The sequence below is a fragment of the Rana temporaria genome, chromosome 5 (assembly GCF_905171775.1).
Source record: "Rana temporaria chromosome 5, aRanTem1.1, whole genome shotgun sequence".
NCBI classification, from domain to species: Eukaryota; Metazoa; Chordata; class Amphibia; order Anura; family Ranidae; genus Rana; species Rana temporaria.
Window position 1 is genome coordinate 287,858,624 of NC_053493.1, and position 18,316 is coordinate 287,876,939.

At 43.1% G+C, this 18,316-nt stretch overlaps 2 protein-coding genes across 2 annotated transcripts in view; one reads left to right on the forward strand and one right to left on the reverse strand.

Moving 5' to 3' along the window:
• Positions 1-1,788: 1,788 nt before the first annotated feature.
• PSMG2 (proteasome assembly chaperone 2) lies at positions 1,789-10,405 on the reverse strand. Its single transcript, XM_040353930.1, has 7 exons — positions 10,295-10,405; positions 8,556-8,727; positions 7,490-7,548; positions 6,795-6,913; positions 5,802-5,975; positions 4,995-5,115; positions 1,789-1,989 (listed from the first exon to the last, which is right to left on the reverse strand). The coding sequence occupies exons 1-7, from the start codon at positions 10,349-10,351 to the stop codon at positions 1,906-1,908; spliced, it is 786 nt and encodes a 261-aa protein (XP_040209864.1). The 5' UTR covers positions 10,352-10,405; the 3' UTR covers positions 1,789-1,905.
• A 34-nt stretch (positions 10,406-10,439) lies between these two features.
• Positions 10,440-18,316, forward strand: part of CEP76 (centrosomal protein 76) — a 34,837-nt gene continuing 26,960 nt past the window's right edge. The window contains exons 1-2 of the mRNA XM_040353929.1: positions 10,440-10,606; positions 16,723-16,878. Coding sequence (XP_040209863.1) covers positions 10,547-10,606; positions 16,723-16,878 — 216 coding nt within the window. The 5' untranslated portion in view covers positions 10,440-10,546. The remainder of the gene's footprint in view (positions 10,607-16,722; positions 16,879-18,316) is intronic.

Below are 18,316 nucleotides of genomic sequence, written 5' to 3' on the forward strand. Positions count from 1 at the left end.
AATGATGCCTTCTAGCCTTTAGTTGTTACCTGTGAGCTCTCCTTGCCCTCCGTGAAGATTCTGCATTATGCCTTGGAAGTCATTTTGGCTGGGCTCCTACTTCTTGCAAGAGTAGCCACAGAGCTAAACTGTCTCCATTTATAGACAAATTTGTCTAACTGTTGACTAGTGCATCTCAAAACACTGAGATTGCTTTGTATCCCTTTCCAGCATGGTTCACAAAAGCTGATGCTTCTTATGAACAGCAATCTTAAAACGTTTGAGTGTCTTCTCAATCAACATCGCTCTAAATCACATCTCCAAACACATAATTGGACTCAAGGTGTGCAAACTACTGACTCCAATTGGCTTTTGTTGAAGTAATTAGTCTATAGGTTCACTTACTTTTTCATCCAGTGACTGGGATGAATATCAGTTCACATTTTATGGCAAATTACTGCAGAAAACCACAGGTTCACATACCTGTCTGCCATGGTATACAAGCTGTGTATACTGTGTTTTTTTTTTTTTGTCCTGTATCACATATGTAGATGCTCCAACAGCACTATGATTGATCTTATAAATGGAGCAGCTGTCTTCTGCATGTTGAAATACACAGCAAAGTCTTATTCAACAAACCCTGCTTATCTAAACCCTAAACAAAACTTTTCATATATTCAATTGAATATGGTTGTCACTCTAGGCCAGTGTTTCTCAACTCCAGTCCTCAAGGCACACCAACAGGTCATGTTTTCAGGATTTCCCTCAGATGAAACTGTTATGGTAATTACTGAGGCTGGGTTCACACTTGTCCTACAAACGGTCCTACATTGGGAGCCTCATGTAGCATGATGTGTGAAAATCAATGTTTCCCTATGAGAGCTGTCTTAACTGGTCCTACACAAGTCGGTCCGACTTTGAAAATGCTCCCTGTACTACTTTTGGTCCTACATTGATCCTACTTCAGCCCATTGAATATCATTGAAGTCGGACCAAAGTAGTATCCTGTTCATGAAAGTAGGATGGATGTAGGACCAATGTAGGATAAATGTAGGACCAATGTAGCAGAGCAAAGTAGGATGAAAGTAGTGTAGTAGTGTGAACCCAGCCTAAGGCAGTGAAACTGATCAAATCACATGTGCAAAATAATGGAAAGCCTGAAAACATGACCTGTTGGGGCACATTGAGGACTGGAGTTGAGAAACACTGCTCTACTGATATGCACCCCAAACATGTTTGTAGCTCTCCGTCACATTCAGGGCAACTGGTGGTCTACAGAAGATAGCTAGGATGAAAGATATTCTTTGGTGCAACTCACAGAAAGTGACAAGGGAACTGCATTTTTGACAAGGTTAAGGCTAGGTTTACACCTACAGGTAAGGGCTGCCCTACATGCGAAGAACGCAGAAAACCACATGGCGCTGCGCATCAGGACGCGCGTATTATAAAAGAGAGGCTGAAGGGCAGCACATTTCTGTGCATGTTGGGAAAGTGTGCTATTTTGCATGCATTCATGACATGCAAAGTGTGAACCTAGGCCAACAGATATTTGCTGAAAATGCTTGGAATATATATAAAAAAAAAAAAATCAGTGATGCAGCCACCACATCTAAAGACTGTAAGCTGCACAATATTGCATTGTTGGTCTTGGGTTTAGTTATCATTTAAAAGCAAATATTAAAAATAAATTACATTTTAAGCACAGAAGGGGATTTGGGCATTTCATCCCACTTGTTCGAGTCTAGTTGTGATAAATAATTCATAAGAATCCAAAGCTGGATACCATTGGAAATGAAAGTTCAGCAGGGATAGCATGAAAATGTGTTTATTTTGTACAGAAAACAAAAAAAAGCTGAAAGTTTCAATAAAAAATGTGCTGCATCTTGAAAGTGCTTATTGAATAGAAACATAACTCCAGAGGGCACATCAGAAGAGAGCAGGAGGCAGGCCGCTACCAAACAGTAATCTCCAGGAACTTGGCATCTTCCAGTTAGAGGTGACACTGTCCTTCTGCAAACAAACAATTCACTTCTGTTAGTTGGCATTAGAGTCTAAACACCATTACAAGTGCTTGTTTATTATGGTACTTTGCTAACAGTGTCAAATAAAAAAAAACTATATCTTCCAACAAGGATGATGTATTAAAAAAGAAAAAAAAAAAAAAAAAAGGGAAGCTATTCACACCAACTTCTTCACTACCACTAAATGTGATGAATGTCCACCATTTACTTTACAAAATTGTCTTATTGCAAGCAATTTGTATAGACAAACTATGTCTGTTCTGCCAAACCTGGTCGTTATGAACCTTTTTGATGCCAGAACCATTTTTGCATCTTTTGCACATGTTTAAAACATTATTTTAGCCCTGAAGATTACACAAAACCCCCAAACATGTATTTTCTGAAAGCAAATACCCTAGAGCGTGATCAGCAACCTGTAGATTGTGATCTACCAGTAGATTACAGACAGGTGACTGGTAGATCACTGTCTGGGCTTGCTGACCCTCCATTCCACAGCATCAAAGTGCAATGCAGAGGGACTTCTTGTAAAGTTGGAGCTGTAAAAGCCGATGCCTCCTCTGTAGTGCCGACTCCTGTACCATGCGGTACCAACTCCACCTCTTAACCTGGCTAGCAGCCTCCAGAGTGGTGCCAGCAGCAGGAAAGAGGAGATCTTCAGGTCAGTGTCAAGCAATACACTTGGAATAGCAGCATTGTGTTGCTTACTGCCCCCCTGATTTTACCCCTTGGACCCCAGCAGAAGCATGCAGTTGTGGGGCACTTGCAGAGGGGCCCCATTTACTTGAATGGGTCATGATTGCCAGGCAGTAGCACCCACCAAAAGCAAAAGGGGGCTTAATTTCTGCTGCGGCATGTGTACACCTTATGCCCCGTACACACAATCCGAATATCGTACGACAGATCGTATGACTTTTTTCGCTTAATATTTGCAAGTAGAAATTAAATAGGTTATTAAAGTCACGAAAATTCTCGTACCACAGAAAAAAAAAAAAAAAAGGGAAGTGATGTCATATGTTGTAATGTATTTGTATTGTATTGTATTTTCGGACGACAACTGTACTGACTAAACGAAAATCGTACGATCTGGCACCGTACTAGAACATTTTTTCGTGCATGTTCGATAAAATAATATCGGATGAACTGTCATGATCGGCTCTCGAAAGCTCTGTATTAACGATCCGATTATCGTACGATTCTTCCTCGGATGACATTTTTCGTACGATATTCGGATCGTGTGTGTACGAGCCATAAGGGTCCTACTGCTGAATGCAACCAAGGGCTAATTTATAAGTGCAACAGACACTCCTGCGCCTCTGGAAAGCGATACGAGTGTGTTTGACAGGTGGTGAGGAAGCCATATGTTGCCTCCTCCCTACCTGATTTAAACCCACGATTGCCATGCAATGCATGTGATTACGACATGGTAGTACAGCAATTAGAGGTTTAAATCCAGTGTGAGGAGGCGACACTGTTGGGTGATTTTTGACGTCTCCTATGTTATTTAGGTAAATCTTCGCTTTTTTTTTTTTAAGGTTGCCTACCCCTGCCCTAGAGAATAAAAATAGTGGTAGTTCCAATTTTTTATGTCACATGATATTACCGCAAAGGTCTAGTAAAAATGCAAACTTTATAGTAAAATATAAATGATGAGGTTATAAATAGATGCCCAACATGTCAAACCTTAAATTTGTGTGCGCCGCTGAAATGGCAAACCTCAGTACCCTATATTTTCCATAGACAACACTTTAAAAGGCCTGTCAGTTTAGAGTTACGGAGGAGGTCTGGTGCTAGAATTATAACTCTCACTTGAGCATGCACAACGATATGTAACATGTACCACAATCAACGTTTTCATGCGCCCCCATTGCATGTGTTTATACGTGCATATATGCAGAGGTGGGGGCCCTCACATTTTTTTTGTTACCTGTTTACTGACTGTATATATACACAGCGCCACGTGATCTTGCATGTCCGGGTCTGGGGCGCGCATGTGTGCCACCCCCGCTGCGATTAGACACAGCGGGCGCTGATGTGCAGGTATGGCGGATACTCGATGTCTGCCTAGCACCCGCCGATCATTAGGCAGAGAGCCAGAGCAGCGATCTGCCTATGTAAACAAGGCAGATTTCTGTTCTGTCATTAGGGAAGGCATTGATCCTGTGTTCCACAGTGAGAAAGCACAGGCTAGGCACACAGTTAACCCTTTGATTGCCCCTGATGTTAACTCCTTCCCAGCCATTGTCATAAGTACAGTGACAGTGCATTATTTTATTTTCATTTATTTTTTTAACTACTTTGTTGTAATTGTGTGCATTGAACAGCAATCATTGGTTTAAATCAGGTAGTGAGGAGGCAACATATTGCTTCCTCACCACCTGTCAAACACACTTGTATTGCTTTCCAGAGGCGCACAAGTGCCTGCTGCACTTGTAAATCAGCGTTTAGTTGCATTCAGCAGTAGGACCCTTGCCGCAGCAGAACTTAAGCCCCCTGTTGCTCTTGGTGGGTGCTACCGCCTGACAATCATGACCCATTAATGTGAATAGGGCTCCTCTGCATGCTTCTACGGGGTCCAAGGGGTTAAAGCGGGGGGGGGGGGGGGAGGAAAGCAACACAACCCTGCTATTATGTCCAGTGCATTGCTTCACAGTGACCTGAAGATCTCTTTTGCTGGCACAACTCCGGAGACCATTAGCCAGGATAAGAGGTGGAGTTGGTATTACTCAGCATGGGACAGAATTCAGCACTACAGAGGATGCATCGTCTTATACAGCACTACAGCTCCAACTTTACAAGTAGTCCCTCTGCATTTCACTCTGATGCTCTGGAATGGAGGGTCAGCAAGTCCAGACAGCAATCTACGGGTTGCTGACCCCCGATTTAATGGATTAGGTTTGACAAAACAAATAATGAGATCCATAATCTGAATGTTTTGCAAATAGATGGATAAAAAGTAGAATGGCTTTTTGTATCCCATCTGTAAAGGTTACTTACTGGAAGTTCTATCAGATGTAGCCATTTGTTGAGGTGATTGAGAAGACCAAAAGCATCAGGAATGTTATCACCTTCTGAACAGAATTTTAAAACAACAGCCATTTTTATGTCTTCTGAGGAGCTGCAATAAATAGATGAGATGCATCAATAGATATATGCATACATATAAAATGTCATTAAATGCTACAGCTAAACTTCTCTCATAAAAAACGTGCTTAGGAGATTTAACCTAAGCTCTGCAAAATTAGAAAGAAAACACTGATGACAGGGTTAAACAAAAACAAGCTCAACTTACTGACCAACCGAATTGTCCTGTCGGTTGGTCCACCTGCCCTCTGCCTATTCATTATAATGCATGTGCTTCCACTGTGGAGACTCTCAAAATTTAGAGTTAGACCCCTTTCACACTGAGGAGTTTTTCAGGCGGTACAGCACTAAAAATAGCGCTGCTATACTGCCTGAAAAACTCCTTCACTGCCTACTCAATGCGAAAGCCCGAGGGCTTTCACACTGAGGCGATGCGCTGGTGGGAGAGAAAAAAAATCTCCTGTCAGCAGCATCTTTGGAGCGGTGAGAGGAGCTCCTTCACATTTAAAACAATGGGAAACCGCTGCAATACCGCCCGCAATGCGCCTCTGCAGAGGCGCATTGCGGGCGGTATTAACCCTTTATCGGCCGCTAGCGGGGGTTATTACCGCACAGCTAGCGGCCGATTCCCGCAGCAATCCCAGCGGTATAGCGACGCTATTTTTGTGAAATGACATTTAAATACCAGCAGGCAAAAAAAAAAAAAAAGGGTTGGTTTACCAGTCTTCAAACATCTGTTTGGTAAAGCCTCCTCCTGGGATAGACATCTTTTTCTCTTCATCATTAATGCCTGGATATAAAGAAATGTTCTCCATTTCCTTCCATTCAAGTACTTTCATCACATCTGTGACAGATGGTTGCAAAGCTGGAGTGACTAAATATCGGTATGGACTCCTAGAAATGACAGATTGCTTCTGGTTAAAGAGGACCTCCTGCTTTAAAAACACTGGGGGTTATTTACTAAACCTAAAGAGTTCAAACTGTGGTGAAACTCTGCATAGTAACCAATCAGCTTCCAATTTTTATTACCAAAGTTCTGTCTAACTCCACACAGTAATGCAGTGTTTCTCAATTCCAGTCCTCAGGCCCCCCCAACAGGTCAGGTTTTCAGGATTTCCCTCAGATGAAAAGGCTGTGGTGATTACTAAGGCAGTGAAACTGGTCAAATCACCTGTGCAAAATAATGGAAATCCTGAAAACCTGACCTGTTGGGGGGGGCCCGAGGACTGGAATTGAGAAACACTGCAGTAATGCGAGGCTTCCTCACTGGTGTGGAGTGTCGTGCTCGCCCCCTCCCTTAAACTACAGGAGAGTCAGGACGCCCACTAACACACAGCTCCTTTCTCTATCTGCAACGTAGAAAGCGTCCTGACTGTCCTGTAGTCCAAAGGGGGGGGGGCAAGCACGACACTCCAGACCAGGGAGAAAGCCTTGCATTACTGTGTGGAGTTACAGACAGAAGAACAGGAAGTGAGGATTTCTCCGAAGAAATAACATTTAAAAGCAATATCGAAGGATAAGGTAAGTGAAGGAAGCTATTTAGGAAAAAAAAAAAAATTGTACCTTTACAACCCCTTTAATTGAACAAGTTAGAAATCGATTGGCCATCATGGACAGCTGCACCAGTTTTAGTAAATCTACCCCCACTATAGTCATCAATCCGTGCAAGATAAGAAGACAAGAAACAGTCTCCACTTGCAGCCACTTACATACCCAAAAAGTTGTTGGTCATCTCGTCGATAGGCATGGCTGCTTGAAAGGAGCACCACTTTGGAAAATCCACACTTTTTAATCCAGGATGTTAAGGCTTGGCGGAAACACCTAGATTTTTTCTTTCCAAGTTTAAAAGGGAAATAAGATACGTTTAATTGTAGATTCACATACCATAATAAAAGTCTGTTTTCATAATGAGGGGGAAAAATACATGCGCACGAGACACAGCATCTTCCGCTGCTTTTACTTGCTAGACCCAGGGGGGGTTATTTACTCAAGGCAAATTCACTTTGCACTGCAAGTGCACAGTCGCTGTAAATCTGAGGGGAAGATCTGAAATGAGGAGAAGCACTGCTGATTTTATCATCCAATCATGTGGAAGCTAAAAAGCTGTTTTTTATTTTCCTTGCATGTCCCCCTCAGATCTACAGCGACTGCACTTGTAGTGCAAAGTGGATTTGCCTTTAGTACATAACCCCCCCTATGTCAGTTTAGGATGATGTCTTCACGGCTTAGACTTGTCTGTTTCCCCACATTAAGAATGGTACACTGACTGGCCAGTAAGTTCACGGATTACCTCTGAAAGTTAGGCTTCAGACTTTTATAGTTTTTAATACGCACTTTATTTGTCCTAAATTGTGTAAAAGAGACAGAATAACATTTTATTCAGTTTGGAAACATTGGAGAACATATACCTTTATTAATGGTGATCGGATCTGGAGAACTGTTAGATGCTTGGAGGGCAGTGAATACACTAAAAGAGAAAAACACAGTCCATGAACATGCATAATTGCGGATGAAGAGACTTGGGGCTAGATTCAGCATTGAATTACGCCGGCGTATCTATAGATACGCCGCGTAAATTCAAAGCTGCGGCGGCGGCGTATCTTCTTTCTGTATTCAGAAAGCAAGATACGCCGGAATTAGGCTAAGATCCGACTGGCGTAAGTCTCTTACACCGTCGTATCTTAGGGTGCATACTTATGCTGGCCGCTAGGTGGCGCTTCCGTCGTAGAATATGCAAATGACCTAGATACGCCGATTCACAAACGTACGTGCGCCCGGCGGAATTTTTTTACGTCGTTTGCGTAAGGCTTTCCCGGCGTAGCGTTGCTCCTGCTTCTATGAGGCGCACGCAATGTTAAGTATGGACGTCGTTCCCGAGTCAAATTTTTTACGTCCTTTGCGCAAGTCGTTCGCGAATCGGGCTGGACGTAATTTACGTTCACGTCGAAACCAATGACGTCCTTGCGGCGTACTTTGGAGCAATGCACACTGGGAAATTCCACGGACGGCGCATGCGCCGTTCCGGAAAAACGTCAATCACGTCGGGTCACCAAGAATTAACATAAAACACTCCACCCTCATCCGAATTATGCGCGCTTACGCCGGCCCCATTTACGCTACGCCGCCGTAACTTAGGAGGCAAGTGCTTTGTGAATACAGCACTTACCTCTCTAACTTACGGCGGCGTAGCGTAAATACGATACGCTGCGCCGCTGTAACAATGCGCGCCCCTACCTGAATCTAGCCCTTGCTTTTTAACCAGATTAATTCTACTGATCATCTCTATATGAGGCATCTGCAATGAATCCTGATTGCGTATTCTAATCTGGCTAATATGCTAGAATTAGTATCCTCAAAATGATGGCATGCAGGCTGTATGGATATCCATCCTTATCCCAACATCCACTACACAGTGAAGGGGTTTCTTTTTCACACAGGTAAGAATCAGATGTTCCAGTCCCGTTCAGGACTTACCTTCTGCATTTGTGCTCAGTTCCTTTGTATTGTCTTCGCTGGTGGCATAAGGGTTGTTTCCTACCATAGGTACCAGACAGTCGGTGTAGAAGTATCCAACCCTTGTCATATTCAAGGTTGAAATAATCAAATCAATAGCCAGCTGGCCAACATTCCCCACTGATACTGCAGGCTGAAATATTATTAAAAAAAATATTAACATTATTAAGTTGTATAAATTGGGACAGACACAATCACAGTTTAAAAAATAAATAAAAATCAGCTACAGAACACTTACAATATCTGCATTCACACAGGTAAAAATATATTCACTTTCTGGGGGTTATTTACTAAAGGCAAATCCACTTTACGATACAAGTGAAATTGCACTGAAAGTGCAGTCACTGTAGATCCGAAGGGGACATGCAAGGGAAAAAAAGCATTTTAGATTGCACATGATTGGATAATAAAATCAGCAGAGCTTCCCCTCATTTCAGATCTACCCCTTATTTCAGATTTACAATGACTGCACTTCCAAGTGCAATTTCAAGTGCACTTTGCTGTTTTTTCAGCAAGACCGTTTGACAGAAGCCAGACAGGCAGCTGTACACACTGGGGGTTATTTACGAAAGGCAAATGCACTTTGCACTACAAGTGCACTTGGAAGTGCAGTCGCTGTAAATCTGAAACGAGGGGAAGCTCTGGTGATTTTATTATCCAATCATGTGCAAGCTAAAATGCTGTTTTTTATATTCCTTGCATGTCCCCCTTGGATCTACAGCAAGTGCAATTTTAAGTGCACTTTGCACTTGTTGTGCAAAGTAGATTTTCCTTTAGTAAATAACCCCCACTATGTTTAAATGTCGGCTGGTTCAGGAGGAATTGTGCGTATCAAGCTTTACTCCATCCAAAATTAAAAATAAAGTTTCGGGCCGATTTACTAAAACTGGAGAGTCCAATTTTTTGTAAATCAACCCCTTTACCTTTAGTTCCACTTAAAGTGGTTGTAAAGGCTGAAGGTTTTTCCCTTCATGCATTCTTTGTGCTGCTCCCCCATTACTCACCTGAGCCCCCCTCTCGATACAGCGATGTGATGGGATCTCTCTCTCGGGTGGAGCCGAGCTGCGCCTCTATTTGGTTTATTTACTAAAGGCAACTCCACTGTGCACTTGGAAGTGCAGTCACTGTAAATCTGAGGGGGACATGCAATGAGAAAAAAAACAGCATTTTCGCTTGCATATGATTGCATCATAGAAAACAGCAGATCTTCCCCTCAGATCTACAGTGACTGCACTTCCAAATGCACAGTGGATTTTCCTTTAGTAAATCAACCACTGTGTGTCTTATGGACGCATAGAGATGGGGCTCGGGAGCAAGCATGCACCAGTGCCTCATAGCAAGCAGCATGCTATTAGGGGTAACTGGTTGGGTGGGGGGGGGCAGGAGCGCTGGTGGGGGACCCGAGAAGAGGAGGATCGGTGCTGCTCTGTGAAAAAACACTGCACAGAGCAGGTAAGTATGACATGTTTGTTATATATTTTTTTTTTAAACAAACTTTTATTATCACTTTAATTCAACACCGATGGGTCAGAGGGTATAGTCATTATACAGTGTCACTGAAAAGAGGAGAGAAGCTAGCAGAGAAATTGGGAAGAGGATGACGGCTGGGGAACAGGACACTATGGGGATGATTTACTAAAGGCAAATAGCGACAGTGAAATGGCGCTGCCCTGTGCAGTCACCCTGTCCAACAACCTTACCATCAGCAGGGTGCTGTCTGCAGGGAGACACCAATCCGAAACAACCGGCACGAACATGACTGAGCTCTGTGTACAAGGATCGGCGCACACAATACACGTCACCACGGGGGCTTGTCAGGGTCCTCATGGCTATAGTAGTCCCGCTGATGCCTGACAGAAATCACGCAGGCTGTGACAGGCACCTTCCCGGGAGTTTTGCCGCTCTGTGCAGATGAACAGAATCCTCCAAGTCTCAGCACCTCCACAGTCACCATGGCTTTACCTGAGAAAGTCACTGAGCTCAAACACATCATCCAGGAGCAACTCCACAAGGTAAGTACCAGAGCCAGGAGCCTCACATGTTACCACACAGTCCAGTATGATACTGCCTGCATTGTATGGTTAGTGAACCTGTGACCAGGCAATGACTATTGCAGGAAAATGCAAGGTCAGCTCAGATGTCCCACCATAGCAATGTTAGGTGATGGATCTCTTGTCAAGAATGAGAGCTCCATTCCTTAAAGCAGGGTTAGGCAACCTGGAACCCTCCAGCTGTTGCAGAACTACAAGTCCCATCATGCCCCTGGGAGTAATTGTAACTGCCAGCCTTGCAATGCCTCATGGGAAATGTAGTTCCACAACAGCTGGTTGCCTACCCCTGCTTTAAAGTGTAACTAAAGACAGAACTTTTTTAGTTTTAGGGAGAGTGGGAAGGGGGTAGAACCCCTGTCAAGTGTTTATTTCTGTTTGTGTCCCCTTTAGGAAGATTCACCCTCTCTGTTTGTCCTGTTTACCATAATCGTTGAACGTGATGTTAAAGTGTTTGTTAACTAAAAACAAAATAGATTTCCTGGTCCCTTAAAGCAGAATAAACAGCACAGTGCTTGTGCTTTGTAATATTCCCTCATCTAAACTGTAAAATAACCTGTCACTTCCTGTATCACCCTCTCTGTACTGACCACGGTTGTCAGGGCTGCTGATTCCTGACCACCGTGGTCAGCGTGCGTCCCTCCCGTCATACGCAACCCCGCTCTCAGCTCTCCTCTGCCCCCTCATCCCCCCTCCTCTCGGCCTGTCATCTACGTGTCTGCGTGACTCCATCTCTGCCCGCTGCCGCTATTAGTAAAAATAATAAAATTCCAAATGTTCCCTGCCAGCCCCTCCTCTTATAGCCTAGCATAGCACACTGCATTAGTCTTTTGTAAAAAGTTGTAAATACTGATTTAGCGCGATCTTCAGGACAGTCACGTGACTCTCGGACGGTTTCCAGGGCTACTGCAGGAGGGGCTGAGTGGCCATGTGATCTCCCCAGCTGACATCAGAGGGAGATCTCTGCCCTCCTGCAGAAGCCACATATCACATGTATACAGCGGCCGCGAGTCATGTGACCAGCCTGAAGATCGTTCTAAATAGGTATTTACAAATTTTTTTTTTTCATAAAAGACTAATGAAATGTACTATGCCAGGCTCTAATAGAGGGTCTGGTAGTGTTTGTGTTATCTGGGTTAACAATCACTTTAACCACTTAAGCCCCGGACCAAAATGCAGGTAAAGGACCAGGCCCCTTTTTGCGATTCGGCACTGCGTCGCTTTAACTGACAATTGCGCGGCCGTGCGACGTGGCTCCCAAACAGATTTGGTGTCCTTTTTTTCCCACAAATAGAGCTTTCTTTTGGTGGTATTTGATCACCTCTGCGGTTTTTATTTTTTGCGCTATAAACAAAAATAGAGCGACAATTTTGAAAAAAAAAACAATATTTTTTACTTTTTGCTGTAATAAATATCCCCCAAAAATATATAAAAAAAAATTTTTTTTTCCTCAGTTTAAGCCGATACGTATTCTTCTACATATTTTTGGTAAAAAAAATCGCAATAAGTGTTTATCGGTTGGTTTGCGCAAAATGTATAGAGTTTACAAAATAGGGGATAGTTTTATTGCATTTTTATTAATTTTTTTTTTTTTTACTACTAATGGCGGCTATCAGCGTTTTTTTTTTTTTTTTTTTTCGTGACTGCGACATTATGGCGTACACTTTGGACAATTTTGACACATTTTTGGGACCATTGTCATTTTCACAGCAAAAAATGCATTTAAAATGCATTGTTTATTGTGGAAATGACCGTTGCAGTTTGGGAGTTAACCACAGGGGGCGCTGAAGGAGTTATGTTTCACCTAGTGTGTGTTTACAGCGGTCCACGGCTGGGTAGATGAACAGGACGTCCCTGTACGTACATATGCCCAGCCGTGCCATTCTGCTGACGTATATATGCAGGAGGCGGTCCTTAAGTGGTTAAAGGATCACTAAAGGAAATTTTTTTTTTTTAGCTAAATAGCTTCCTTTACCTTACTGCAGTACTGGTTTCATGTCCTCATTGCTCGTTTTTGCTTTGATGTTGCTGTAATTCTGCTGTGATCTCCACACTTCCTGGTTGTCCGTTTCCTTATAACCATCATACTGGGAGCTTTTCACGATGGTCTAAGCCAGTGGTGGCGAACCTTGGCACTGCAGATGTTTTGGAACTACATTTCCCATGATGCTCAACTAGACTGCCGAGTGCAAGAGCATCATGGGAAATGTAGTTCCAAAACATCTGGAGTGCCGAGGTTCACCATCACTAGTCTAAGCTGTCATTACTGTGTGTCTAAAACTTAACAGAACCAATCGGATTCATTTTAAAAACAAAATACTGCCCTGGATGTGTTTGTTTTTGTTCTATGGGTCTCTTTACTTCACATAAACATGAAACCAGTTTAAAAAGAAAGTGAAACTACAGGCACATTATATGATTGAATTTAATCTATTTTTAATCATTTTTAAAAGGAATCGGTTAACTTTTATGTCTCTATACCCTGTAAACAGTCATTTCAGCAAAAAAAATAAAAATATTTTAGTGATCCTTTAAAGAAGAACTATAAACAATTTTTTTTATTTTTATTTTTTCATTTTTGGATAGGGAAAGTGAGTCTAATGCCCCGTACACACCATCACTTTATGTGATGAAAAAAAACGACATTTTCTGTGAAGTAAAAAATGACGTTTTTGAAACTTCAATTTTCAAAGACGAAGTTGCCTACACACCATCGTTTTTCTCACAATGTAATAGCAAAGCGAGGTTACGTTCTCGCCACTTTTTCCATTGAAGCTCGCTTCATAAGTAGCTTCTGGGCATGCGCGGGTGAAAAAACGACGTTTTTTACTACACACAGTCAATTTCTGTGAAGTAAAAGTTGACGTTTTGAAAAACGACACATAAAATTGAAGCATGCTTCAATTTTTTTTGGTCGTTTTTTAGAAGACATAAAACGACGTTTTCCCCCACACACGGTCATTTAAAGTGACGTTTTTAAAAACGGCATTTTTTTTTCATCACATTAAAGCGGGGGTTCACCCTTAGAGGGCACTTTTCCCCCTTAGATTCCTGCTCGTTTTTACTAGGGGAATCGGCTATTTATTTTAAAATATGTGCAGTACTTACCCGTTTACGAGACGCATCCTCTCCGTCGCTTCCGGGTATGGGTCTTCGGGAGCGGGCGTTCCTTCTTGATTGACAGTCTTCCGAGAGGCTTCCGACGGTCGCATCCATCGCGTCACGATTTTCCGAAAGAAGCCGAACGTCGGTGCGCAGGCGCAGTATAGAGCCGCACCGACGTTCGGCTTCTTTCGGCTACGAGTGACGCGATGGATGCGACCGTCGGAAGCCTCTCGGAAGGCTGTCAATCAAGAAGGAACGCCCGCTCTCGAAGACCCATACCCGGAAGCGACGGAAGAACATGCAGCTCGAAAACGGGTAAGTACAGCTCATATTTTACTACAAATAGCCGATTCCCCTAGACCGAACGAGCAGGAACCTTATGGGAGAAAAAAAAAATTTCATAAATGGGTGAACTCCCGCTTTAAGTGATGGTGTGTACGGGGCATTATAACCCCTGTCAGATTTTTTTTTTTTCGTCATCTGATTTCCCTTCATTTCCTGTCCCATAGCCAAGCAGGAAGCGAGAGGAAATCTCTGCAAACTAAGGGATTTTCTTGGGAACCCCCAGAGTACCAGAACAAGTGTCCTCAATGGAAGATTTTCCCTCTCTTACTTTTCTGGGGACAACCCAAAATTTGTGACTTTCTTTTTCTTTCACTTTTAATAAATGGCTAACAGAATAAATTAGAGAGGGTGAATCTCCCTAACGGGGGCACAGACAGCAATGAAAACTGATAGGTGTTTTACTCCCTTTCCACTATCCAAAACGAAAAAAAAAAAATGTTGCCCTTTAGTTATACTTTAAAGCAGGGGTCTCCAAACTTTCTGAATAAAGGGTCAGTTTACTGTCCTTCAAGACCTTAAGGGGGCCGGACTGTAGCCACTGTGTAATAGGACAATGTCCTGGCGTCAATGGGAAAAAGAATGCCCCATCACTGGTGATGGTGGGAGGAATATCGCCCCATTGTTGGTATTAGGGGAAGAAATAGTGCCCCATCATTGGTGTCATTGGAAGGAGTAGGGCCCTGCAGTTGGTGTCAGTGGAAGGAATAGTGCCCCATTTTTGGGGGTCAGTGGTAGGAATAGTAGTGCCCCATTGTTGGTATCAGTGATGGCAATTATGCACCATTGTTAGTGTAGAAGAAATACTGTCTCGTATCTGCAAAAGGAATAGTGTCCCAAGGGCCTGATTAAGGTAAGCAAATGGCCACATACGGCCCCCGGGCCGCAGTTTGGAGACCTAGGGCAGATTCATGTAGCATTTACTTTCTAAAATCCATCTTCACTTGGCTCAGGCATGCAGGCAACAGGTGTACTTAGCTGAGAACCCCCCCCCCCCCGAAGACTCCTGGGATGTATGACATCATTTGGGCCTAGACCAAGAAGCAACTCAAGAAATGTAGTAAAAAGAAAATATAATTTACCTTCCTATTTATTTTCTAATGCTAGCAGCATCTAAATCTACTGGTAGCCATGTAAAGAAGAAATAGATAGCTAGATAGAGACACAGACCCCTCTTTTCTAAAGCCGGTCCGGTCCCACGCTGAGTTGTCAGGGGCAGCTTCTCTGTGGAGGTGGGTGCATAGGAGGTAGCGACAGTGGAATCCCCATAGTAAGTCTGTGGTTGATGTCACTTCGTTGAAGCGAGCTTGCACAAGTTCCCCCAAAGTAAGTGACTTGCTGTTGGGGACACTGGTCAAGGGGGAGGAACCAGAAGCGCCGGCGGCGGACCTGAAAAGAGAAGGATCAGTGGTGTTCTGTGCTAAACCATTGCACAGAACAGGTAAGTAGAACATGTTTTTTATTTTTATTTTTTTAAAGCCAAACCTTTAATAACACTTATTAAAGCAGAACTCCACCCAACAGGGGAAGTTCCGCTTTAAGGCTTCCTCCCCAGCTCCTGCTTTTGGGGAGGAGAAGGGGGGGGACGGGTACCTGATTATTAACAGATACCCCTACCAACATCTGTTCCGGTCACCTTAGGGGATTGGAATCGGAAGTTCTCCTGCCCCCTTCTCTCCTGAAGTCTTCTGTGACACATGACAGGTCCCAGAAGATGTTGGGACCAGTCACAGAGCGCAGTGCCGCTCGTGCATGCACAATGGGCACCCGGCCGTGAAGCCACAAGCTGTCACAGCCGGGTGCCCATAGTAAAGATGTTGGCACTGCCGAGGGAGGACACAGGGTGAAAACGGCTGGGGTGAGTGCACCACTAGATCCTGGGACAGGTGAGTGTCTGTTTATTAAAAGTCAGCAGCTACACTTTTTGAAGCTGCTGACTTTTAATAAACACAAAAATGAGTGGAGCTCCACTTTAAGCCTTAAAGCTGAAATGTGGGCAGAAAAACTTTTTTATTTAAATATTCCCCAATAGCCACTCACACCTACTGTAGACTTCTTTCCATTTCTTGCATACAGAATTTTTGATATAATAGCATGTCAATACAGACAAGACATCCAGCATTTAAATTCAAACCCATCTTGAAAGTGTGAACCTGATTGATGACACTTCCAGAAAGATTAAATAGTAGGCATATCCACTCCGCATGTAGGGAGCTCTCTGAAATCTGGTTGTAGGGGATTGCATGGAATACATAGTAAGGTAAATTGAGTGTAGTGACTGACGCTAAAGCCGGGCCATATATGGATTGAAATTTGTCTGTTTCAGCAGACAATACAATAGCACAGCAGAAAGGATTTCACCATCATGTGTGTTTGATCATTGGGGGAATCCGATCCATTTTATTTTTTATTTTATTTTTTTAACCTACTGGTTGGGAAAAAATATACATTTTTGGGATGCTTAGTTCCAATACTTTCATGCTGCTAGCAATAACAGTTCGCCGACTAATTTTACTTGAATAGCTCTTTATTGGATAAGTATGTAGTTTCGTCATATATAGGATATTTTACCTGGTTTAATAGGAAGTTTTCATAATATTATTATTTTCAGCTTTTCTTTTTCCTGCATTTAGATGGATGTTCATGGTAAAATCAGGGAGGTCCTGGCTGAGACAATAGGAGATGAATTTGGCCATGAAAGCCATTATTTATCAGAGGAAGATCTAATGGAAGCCTTGAGGAGAAGAGGAATAGTAGATGATGTCATGAAAGAGCTGCGTTTCCTGGAGGTAAAGGTCAAGGGGATGTTGCTGTTTAAATGAGGTGGACACTATTCATCATTCAGGATTTAAAATTTGTTAGGCTGATATATATGTGAAGATGACAAGAAAATCTATCTATGGGAAGATTTTTATATAAATAAGAAGGTCAGTATGGTGGCCTGAGTTTATGGGAGGAGCCCGGAGGGTATTTAAGCAGCCCACTCACACATGCTCTTTGTCGGTTCAGTGTGCGGTAATACACGTCACTGGGCCGACTCTTCCCAGCTCACCTCATGTCCGTGAGTCTGCCCATTCAATCGCATTTGACACCCTCTCGCTCTTCCCTTTTTCAGGGCACTTCTCAGCATATCCTTCAATTAACTACCCATTACTTACCTTGGGTATGCCCCCTTTTCTTGGCATACTGACCAGACCACCAAGGCACACTTCAGGTCTATTTATGTTGTAAGTCTTGTCATGTGTTTATGTGATTCACATCACTCTCGGTCAGAGGGTAACGACCATAAATATGTTTTTAACCTCTTGACCACCGCCCCATGTCCAAAAGACGTCCTCTTTTTTAAAGATGGATGTCTCGGTAACGGCAGCAGCTGCTGCCACAACCGAGATATCCATCTCTTCAGTGGGCGGTGGTGTACACAATAACGGCGGTCTCCGACGAATTTGCCGCGAGATCGCCGTTAACGGTGGCGGCAGAGGGGCCCCGCCGCTCTCCCGCGCCCTCCGCCGCTTACCGGAGCCGTCGGTAGCGGCAGAGGCGATCGGGACTGTTTGGCAGCTGACTGGGGTTGCGAGTGAAGGAAAAATTTCCTTCACCCGTCCTCATAGCTCTGCTGGGCGGAAGTGACGTCAAAACGTCAGTCCCGCCCAGCGTCTTAAAGCAAAATTTTTTTTTTTTTTTGTCATTTGAAAAAATGACAGTTTCAATTTTTTTTTCTTTTTTTTGCATTTAAGTCTAAATATAAGATCTGGGGTCTTTTTGACCCCAGATCTCATATTTAAGAGGACCTGTCATGCTTTTTTCTATTACAAGGGATGTTTATTTATTTTTTTATTTCAGTGTAAAAAAATCTTAACTAAATAAAAATAAATAAGAAAACAAAAAAAATTAAATTTAAAGCGCCCCGTCCCGACGAGCTTGCGCACAGAAGCGAACGCATACGCGAGTAGCGCCCGCATATGAAAACGGTGTTCAAACCACACAAGTGAGGTATCACCGCGGTCGTTAGAGCGAGAGCAATAATTCTAGCCCTAGACCTCCTCTGTAACTCAAAAAATGCAGAATTTTTTAAACGTCGCCTATCGAGATTTTTAAGGGTAAAAGTTTGACTTCATGCCACGAGCGGGCGCAATTTTTAAGCGTGACATGTTGGGTATCATTTTACTCGGCGTAACATTATCTTTCACAATATATAAAAGAATTGGGCAAAATTTATTGTTGTCT